This window comes from Mauremys mutica, chromosome 14 (assembly GCF_020497125.1).
Source record: "Mauremys mutica isolate MM-2020 ecotype Southern chromosome 14, ASM2049712v1, whole genome shotgun sequence".
In the NCBI taxonomy this organism is placed as follows: domain Eukaryota; kingdom Metazoa; phylum Chordata; order Testudines; family Geoemydidae; genus Mauremys; species Mauremys mutica.
In genome coordinates, this window is record NC_059085.1 from 27,166,237 (window position 1) to 27,176,111 (window position 9,875).

The window sequence follows — 9,875 nt, forward strand, 5'->3', positions numbered from 1 at the left end:
CATGACACGCTGTAGTAGTTAATATAAAGCTAATTAACCATGCTGCTTGGGATCTTGTACCATTTTTTTTTAGAGCCAAAGAAACCATCAAGATGGGATGTATCTGACAAAGAGAAGAAGAAAAAGGATTCTATTAGTGAGTTCATAAGTCTTGCTAGATCAAAAGTTGATATTCAGCAGCAACAACCAGAATCAGTAATAGAAGACAGAAGTAGAACAAATGAACCCCTTCCCAATAAGGTATATGATCTCCAAAGGTTTGACATTTTCAGTAACATTCATGCTATTGCATATTGCTCTTCTCTTTGTTGATATTGTTTTGAAATGCCTTTCCTTGTGCATGGAAAGAGTCAGTAGTAGCAACTCATGCTAAGGTAGAAAAGACATGTCTGCACTTGAGGCCAAATTATGCCCTCCACCTGTGGGAAAGAAAGCTGCTTCTCCACAATATGTCTCCTATGGAAGCTCCTCTACTGGGGCTCTGCAAGCACTGGGTTCCTCAAATGGAGAGGCTGCAGGCCCACGGCAGATCTAGCTGCTCTGCAGCATCATACATTCACAAATGTACACTATGGGCTCTAAATTACTCAGGTTCCCATACTGTGAACTTAAGCTTCCATACCCATGAAAGATGAGCAGTGGCAGGCGGGGTCCTGGTCACCATAGTTCCTGCAGCAGCATGTTGTCAAGAAGATGAGGAAACCAGGAGGCAGTGTGAAGGCATCAGTTGACTATAAGTGGCACTGCATTTATCTTGGGAGTTCCATGAGTTCTTTGGCCTGAATCTCCCTATCGTGTGCAGTGGGAGGAAAAACACCAATTTTCCCCCCTGCTCAGACAGAAAATGGGGAAAAAACTCTGCAACAGTAAACTATTAAATTTTTAGTCTTCTGCATGGGGAAATGTATACATTGATGGGGAATCTGGGATATTGCCATGACAAATATCCCTAAATACTAGCATTGAAATGCTTTGTATTTTTATTCACATCATTTTGCCCTAGAATTTCCTACATAAAGCACATAATTTTAATATCAGTGGTTCTCAGCCTGTGGTCGTGTGCTGCTGGTGGTACATGAAGAGCTGGCTGATCTCAGGGTGTTGGCAGTCTTTGTTTCAGTAAGACAGCTGAAAACAGATCTCTCATAAGCAAGTCGGTGTCGTTGCCACAGGAATATGTGATAATGAGTTTGAGGAAAGATTGTGTCCATTTCTAGAAGTTGGAGGGGAAGTAGTCCAAACAATGGGGAGGTGGGGGGAACCTCAATCCTTGCTTTCTATGGAGAAATGTATAGTTCAGATGAAGGAAAACACTTGTACTTCTAATTCTTGCTGTTTTACTGAAGAAGCAAAACTGTAATCTGATGTACATGAAACTCTGCAGGCATGTAGATCTTGATATGAAGTAGGAAATTTATTTTGTTTGAGTACTATCTGCTATAGAGAGCAGTGTGATTCTATTACATGTGGGGACAAATTGTGGAGGCCTTCTGTAGCTCCAACCATGAGAAATTACAGGGGTTAACAAAAAGAGCACAAATTGGGTAGTTATCATAAATAACAATTACCCCTTTTGCTTGTGCAGTTTTAGCAGATATGCTGGTGGAGGCCATTTGAAAATTTGGCCCTAACAAATTTCACTGTTAAGGGTTATCAGGGTTTTTTTTTAGGTTAGCAGGATAGTTCTTTTGTTTACATTAACTAACATTGGTTGACTCACACACTTGACCTTGATTTTATTGTGAATGGACTTGGGGGCTTGAACGAGGCACATTTAATAAAGGGGTGGGGGGGAATTTACTCTTTGGAAAGGGTATGCAAGCCTCTCTGTGGTCCATGTAAGGACTGTGGGGGGAGCTAGGTTGCAGACAGAATCACCCTACAGTCTTTGTAATCCCTAAGTGTTCTGCACTGTCTAGAAGAAGTTGGTGCAATTCATGGTGAGCAAAGGGAAACATGAGATCTGTGCTTACAGGAATTGTATGATTATAGCTCATACATAGAGGACACAAGGATTGCAAGTATAGTCTGGGATTATGGCTGTAGAGGCTGTGATGCCTTCCAGCAGATGGGTAGGTTTAATTCCATCTACTACACCCACTGATTTTCCTGCACAAAGTTCACTTTTCTCTGCTTTGTACAGGGACGGATACATATTATTCTGAGGAAGATGATAGATTTGCTTGTTGTGAACTTAAGCTAAGGAAAAAGTATCTAGAGTCTGTTGACTTAAAAATAAAGTGTTAATATTTTATATTCTTTCAAGTGAGCTGTTTTGGCGTGTGTGAAAAAGGCACAGGATGCAGTGTCCTGTATTGGAAAGTGACTTAATTTAGCAGTATCTGAGCTGTACTACTGTGCATCAACATTGTCAAGTTTATAGACTTCAGATTTACTGTAAAATTTGCTAATTTTAAAATGAAAATACCATTAAAAGTGTCACAATATTTTATCTTAATGGAGAGACACTTCTTTCCTCTGTCAGGGTTTAAATTTTTTTCCTTATGGGCACTGTTATGCAGGCAGTTAATGAAAGCACAGATCAGGAAAAAGAAGAAGAAAGCAGACCATCTATGGACTTATTTAAAGCCATCTTTGCCAGTTCCTCAGATGAAAAATCATCCTCATCTGAGGAAGATAGTGATGAAGAGGCACATCAGACACCTTCTTCTGTGCCAAACTCAGAAAGTACAAAGCCTGCTAATCTACCAGATACCTCCTCAGCTGATGTACAAGGTAATAGTTAACAGTTGGCTCAGTTTCATGAAGTTCTAGTAATTTTATAATAAATTAAAACATTATGAGCCTAGTAGAAAAATGCTTTACACCAGTCTTACACTGGTGTAACTACACTGTTCTCAATAGAGTAACATCAGTGTAAAACTGGAGTAATAAAATGCTGAATTAAGTGCTCGCTATTTAAATATTATCTACATAGCCATAGGCCAATGACAGTTTTTACAGATACACTGTCAGATGCATTGGTTTGCTAAACAGAGTGAGGGATGAGAGTAATACAGGATTTGTCCTGTAAAGAAAGCCCCAAAATTGGGTGATTTTATACACCTGTAATAAGGTGTATGATATATGATAAAGTATATATATTTAATGATGAAATTTTGACCAGACTGGAAATAAGTAGAATTTGCATTTATTTAAAAAAGGAATTTCCTTTCTATATTTTGATATTATCATTTAATATAATATTGAAATGGATTTTTAAATAGTACAGTAATATAGCTGTATCTCATCAGTTTTCACTATCGGTCTACAAAGCAAATAACTTCACGGGGTGGGGGGAAAGCAGTCTTGTTCTACTATTTAGCAAGATTTAATAGCAGAGTATTATAGGGAGTTCTCATACTAGAAATTAAAGTAACAATGTACTAGAATACGTTTAATAGTTTAGTAGGAAATATTAGTAAGCAAAATAACATTTATTTTGACATTTAGGGATGATGTATCTTTAATTTTTAAATTGACTTTTGTGTGCTTACTTACCAACTAGAAAAAAAGGCAATATGCAGTGGCTCTCCCAGTAATTAGTGCCAGTTAATCTAATTAGTGCAAATGGCAGATGGAGTAATAAATTCCTAAATAAAAATAAGCTAATGCCCCCCATTCAAATGTAAAGTAGCCTTATTTCATAGTAAAAATACCAATGTATATATACTTTTTAATGGGGAAACTTTTCAAACTGCTAGGTCTAAAATCACCTTTTAGGTTATTATCATATCTTCAACACTGGAATTTTGCATAATTCTTGAAAAATTTGCAGGGGGGAATCTGTTTTTTGCCCTTAAGTTATAGATTATTTTGTTAATATTTATACTTGTGTTGTCTGCCATTTTTAATTTTAATTTAAAAATCAGTAGCACTGTGATCAAATATTTGGTGATACCAGCCAGTGCAACCAATCTTTGAAATGCACAGGAAGGTGCAAAAGGAAAAGGCATCAACTTCTCTTTGTTGATATAGATTTTTTTTTAAAAGTTAAGAAGGTTGTGTACCAAAAAAAAAGCTTAAGAAATCATATATTTATGTAACTGAAGTCCTTTTTAAAGAATTTATGTAATTATTGGGGGCTTCTGAGGATCTCTTTAAGAAATAAGGGTGAGAATCACCTTCTGCTTCTTTGAAAAACTAGTAAGTGCAAAATCTAAACAAGGATGCAAAATTCATTAACTTGTCTTTATTTGATATTTCCTTTTTAATGGAATATTTTCTCATCTGTCTTGGGTATGGGAAGTACTTTTTCCTTTTAAGTTACCTATATGTTTGTTTTTCTAGAATGTATGGCTGTTACAAATGAGCCTGACCTTGTGCCACCTCTTTTGAAGGAGAAGCTGGATAAGGAAGAAGAATTTGGACCGAGCTTGCCTCCAGTTTTCTTTTCTAGTAAGTACTGAAGATTCTAAATTTTTACACTGAAAATGTATGTTTGATGCAGTTATTTTATTTATGCTTCCCCTAAACATCTTCAAAGTTACCTCCCTATCTACCTTCAAATCCCCTTCTCAAAACTCTCCTTTGTCATGATGCCTACAAAAATCTGGTGTGCTGAGACCACTGCCTATCATGCTAACCAATATTGTTTTATTACTCCTGGTAGTCCCTGGTCTCTCTGCCTTCATCTGTTGTCTCTTGTCTTTTATAGTTAGAGCCCTGCAAATCTGTGGATATCTGCTTTATATCCGTGGATATTGGATGCAGATATCTGCGGACCATTTTTGCAGATCGCAGATCAGATGCAGACATAGGTGCTTTCGCACCCCCTGGCTTGAAGTGGTTTCCATTATATACAGGGTTTACAGTTTGGTTCAATGGCTCTTGTTCCAGCACTCCTGGATGTGGCTACAAATTTTGTATCCACGCAGGGCTCTAAATATAGGATCTTAAAGGTGGGGAAGCAGCTGTCTGCACCTCATAGCCTACGAAGCTGCTTCTCCACCTTCCAGAGCCTATATCCCCCCCCACCCATTTACTTACTTTGCAGAAGCAGCTGCCTTCCTCTCTAACTGACCTGACACAGCAATTTGAAGTTGGGAGAGGTTTCCTGAATATCTTGGATGCTTAAACCGTAGCGATAGGAACATGGTGAATTTTGCTGCCTGTCTTGATCTAACACCTCCCCTTTCTCTGTATACGTGGGGGAAAGGGATATAGGCTGCTTCCCCACCTTCCAGATCCTATATTCCCTCTCCTCAGTATACAGAGAAAGGAGAGGAAAGATCAGAAGCAGCTGTCTGCAGCTCATAGCCAAAGAGGATCTGGAAGGCGGGGAAGCAGCCTCAGAGGCTGAGCTGCAGACAGATGCTTCCCCACCTTTGAGACCCAATATACCAGGGGTTGGCAGCCTTCGGCTCATCAGGGTAATCAGCTGGCGGGATGTGAGACATTTAGTTTACATTGACCGTCCGCAGGCACGCCCCCCCCCCCCCCCAGCTCCCAGTGGCCGTGGTTTGCCGTTCTGGTCAATGGGATCTGTGGGAAACAGCAGCCAGCATGTCCCTACACAGGGCTCTACTTTATATTTTGATTGTAAGCCCCTCAGTAGGAACCATCTTTTTGTTCCGTGTTTGTACAGTGCCTAGCACAATGAGGTCCTGGTCTTATGACTAGGGTTCCTAGGTGCTACAGTAATGTAGATGAGGATAATTTCATTTTTTTTATACTGTTTGTATTTGAGAGGGCAATTTATTGACTGGTTTTTGATCTGCAATTAGGTACTATGCAGAGATAGATATACAAGTGAATGTTACACCGGCTTAAAGCCTACAGTTGTTAAGCAGCTGTCCCCATGCAAGTAGAAGGTATTTTTGGTACAGAGATATTATTGGTCAATAAATGTGTATGTGTGTGTATTAGTGTATATATACACATACATACATTTAATCTGGCTGTAAATTTGTGTTCAAGTCACTAAAATTCAGAACTCATGTGTAGTTACTGTCTTTTCTCTACCCAGAATCAGACCTTACAGATCTTTCAGTAGAAGAACATATGCTGCTGCTATTACCTCTTGAAAGTTGAATAGACAGGGTTTTTGTTGTTGGTTTTTAATCCCGTTTGTTTAACCACGTTCAACAGATTTAGAGTGAATAACAAGGCATTGTTACTTCATCTGTGGAAATTTTGCGCACAGATTAAAGATACTGTATGTGTTCTTATGTCATATAAATTCAATTCAGATCCAGGTCCCTTTCTTGGAAACTATCAGAGCACTGGGGTCCTTCATTCTTCCCTCCAGCCCCACATACACCTGTGTAAATTAAAGTGATATTGTCAAAAGCTTTGATCCTACATTGGGATTCACTAGCACAGACTTTTGTGCCTGTGAAGATTCCCACTGATTTCACTGGGGCTCTGCACAGACTCAAGAGTCAATGCTAACAGATCCTGATGCAAAATCGGGGCCAAGGTTGGCATGATGTTTTTTTTATATCTGATTACAAAGGTATGTCCATAGAGTAGAGAAGTTTCAAATGAATTGGAATTGGGAGTCCCAAATCCCTTATGTAGCTTTGGAAATCTCAGCCCAAATATTAGGGAATTTAAATTTGTGTGTAGTTTAATATTGTGTTTGTCTTTTACTTGGTAATGCATTTATTTCTCTATATTTGATTTTTGCTTTAGACACTACTCAGAAGCATGAGCCAGTACCACTAGCAAGTTCTCTTGAAGCCAATCAGAAAGAGAAACCTAAAAAGAACAAAGAAAAACACAAGGCTAAGAGAGAGCACAAACACAAAAAGGAAAAGGTGACCAACTTAAATAAATTGGTTCTTTCTTTCTTTGGACAGATTTCAATAGTCAAGTGAAAATTACCATGATATATGCTAGATTATGGAAAACAGAAATAGAGTTGGGCTGCGTGGACACCCTCCCTTAGGCTCACTTAGCACTTCTAGCTTAGAACAGAAGATACATTGGCTGAACAGGGTGCTGCTTGTTCTTTATGTGCTTAGGGACCGTATGCATAGTTTGCTTAGATACTGCATAATGCTGTAGAAAACCTTGATATAATATAATAATAAAGTTTCTAAATATATGTTAATTTAATTTATTTGGTCCTTGTCTCCTAAAGACCGTGGCTTGTATTATTTAAAGTTTACACAACTGAAGATGTGCAAGTACTGTTGTTACTGCTCTGCTCCAGTTAACTTTGGAATTTACACTGAAATATGTTTCCTGTAATCCCAGTTGCTCTTTTTTAGTGACCTTCTGTTTTAATTTGACCAACTCTCTTTGTAAAATAAAAAAAAAACATGAATAGCAAACTCAACTATTTCTTTTTTTAACAGAAAAAGAAACATAAGAAGCACGGGCACAAAGGCAAACACAAGAATAAAAAATCAGAGAAAAACAGTAGCTCAGACACTGCTGATAGCAGTGACAGCCTTAGTGACATAGAGGAGATCACAAATTTGTCATCCCAGGAACTTCTAAGAAGGTAAACAGATAATTTACCAAAATCTTGGTAACTCTGGCAGCAATAATGAGCCAGATCCTTGCTAGTGTAACTTGGTGTAGTTCCGCTGAAGTCAGTGGAACTACGCCAATTTAAACCAGCTGTGGATCTGGTACAATATGTTTGTGCCTAGAATACATCTTATTTTGCTAATCAAGTTCAGAAAAGATAAATTTATCCTCAGCTTTTGGATCTAAATGTGCCAGATAAGAACTAGTTTTAAGATGAAGTGCTCCAGGGAAAAGAGCGTTGAGCAGCTAACTTTGCAAGCACTAGATAATGAAAGTTAATTTGGGTGAGATCTTGGTGTCATTGTAAATTACTAGAAATGGGAATAAATACTGAGTAGGTAAGAGAAGTGCAAATGGTGAGAAGTGTTGCTACTACATTTGTTCAGAAGATGTAGTTAAGGTTAACAAAATTTATCCCTCCCCTGATAACTATGGGGTATTGCCTGATAGATTTTTAGTATCCAAAATAAATGCTGTAATCTGGCTAAAATCCTTCATAGCTGAATGACCCAGCTCCAGCAGACCCAGGTTGCTGGGCTTATTTTGGTTCAATCAGGGCTTGTCAATATCACACCGTTCACTGCTTGCTGGTTCTGTTCTTGTGAGATGGCAAGTTATTGAAGTTTTAAGAGCATTCTGTGCTTGAATACAAGGTTACTGTAAGTCAGTACTCTGCTGGCTCACAAATTGGAGCAGGCAGGCAGAACTGAGTAGACAGTGAGAAACTGCTTGAACGAAGTGCGCATTTGTTCAGAAAGCTGAAGTGAAGGTGGTAGGTCTAATTTTAGACAGCGTGCTCTTAAATATTTTATAAACCATAGACTTGAACAAACCAGTATTAAGCCCATGAACAGTAGAAGAGAACACTGACTTCATTCTGCTTTCAAAGTATGTTCCATACACTTCTAAAAATAACAGCCAAATTAAACATAAGTAACTTCAGCTCCAAGCATGCCCTGGGTGGAGGAATCACTGCATCACACTCCAGTTAACCCCTCTGGCTGATTGAAGGAGTGGCCTCAACATGTTCTGCAGAGCAACCACATTGTCTTCCTTGATGTAGGAAACTCATTGTGGTATAGGACCTTAGTGGGACAAGGGAATATAAATAGGAAAACTAGGCATTCCAAAGGACTATTCCCATCCCTCCTTTGTTCATTAAAAAACAAGCAAACAAAAACCTGATGAGCGCAATTTAAAAATTATTTTTAAAAATTATGCTTTGTTTCTGTATAACATTTTCTCTCTCTTTTTTTTTTTAAAAGGGTACTTTTTAAGGGGCTTCCAAACAGGTAGCTCAAAATTTGAGGCCAGACCTGTCTTGTTTGTGAAAACTGACATGTTGGAGGTTCTTAGAAGATTTGCCAATTTTGTTTTATTAAAAGGGCAAAAACACATTATGGTTAAATTCAGATTGAGGATTTGAGAAACCTTTTCATTCTTGTTAAAGTGATTAAATGTCCCTGGTGGTGGTGTGTATAACTATTAAATATGGCCTTTTTTTCCAGACTGAAACATCTTCCTGCAATGAAGCAGTAACTTGCTTTCTTCAATACTGTATTACTTTTGGTCTGAAACTTTGATCTCCTCCATGATGGAAGATCAGTAATGTATAGATTGCACTGTAAATGTTGTATTTATGCTGAATATATGTTTGAAATCATAAATGTATACATTTGTTTTGTGATATTTTACCATTTTAAACTATATGAATTGTGGAATGTTGGAAAGATCTTTCTATTTTTTTTTAACTGCTAGCATGCATTATCAAAAGTAATAGTTCAGGCTTTACATTTAATTAATGTGAGGGCTATCTGTAGCAAGCGTGCATGTGTATGAGAGTAGGATTTCTCCTTTACACCCCAATGTTCTACTTAAAAGGTAGGCTCAAAATGGTGAATTCTTGGTTATTTTGAGGAACCCATTATAGTTTGGTTGGAGCTACCTTTAATTTAAACGAGACTTTAGATATTTTAATAAACTGTATATTACAAATGGTATTTCTGGTGTGTTAAATCATTGTGTGAAAGTTCTTAAAATATTATATACAAGAATATAAGTCAATGCTGAAAGAAGTGAAGCTAGAAAGTTAAAAAGGCATAATTTACATGAAAACAAGTCATTCTGTGTCTCATGTAGATATTCAGAATACAGAATTTCTCTGTATTTTTAAATGTGTTAATCTGCTTTTCAGACTTTTTCTGTCTTAGTATTTTATATATTATCCATCACCATAGTATGGCTTTTTCAATAAATTAACAAATGGTATGATGCATGTTAAAATAGCATTACAGTACTGGATTATCTTGAACACTACCTACATAAAAAATGTCATCATCAGTATCGGCATTATTCTACATTCATGTTTATATTTAACACAAACGTTATGTTGA

The 9,875-nt window shown here is 37.5% G+C and overlaps 1 protein-coding gene across 2 annotated transcripts in view; it reads left to right on the forward strand.

The window, feature by feature from the left end:
- Positions 1-9,482, forward strand: part of GPATCH1 (G-patch domain containing 1) — a 28,112-nt gene extending 18,630 nt beyond the window's left edge. The window contains exons 15-20 of one of the 2 annotated variants that reach the window (XM_044987028.1): positions 74-240; positions 2,523-2,736; positions 4,291-4,398; positions 6,637-6,761; positions 7,305-7,453; positions 8,991-9,482. In XM_044987028.1, the coding sequence (XP_044842963.1) occupies positions 74-240; positions 2,523-2,736; positions 4,291-4,398; positions 6,637-6,761; positions 7,305-7,453; positions 8,991-9,021 (794 nt within the window). In that variant the 3' untranslated portion in view covers positions 9,022-9,482. The other variant, XM_044987030.1, reaches the window with a different exon arrangement.
- The last annotated feature ends 393 nt before the right edge of the window (positions 9,483-9,875 follow it).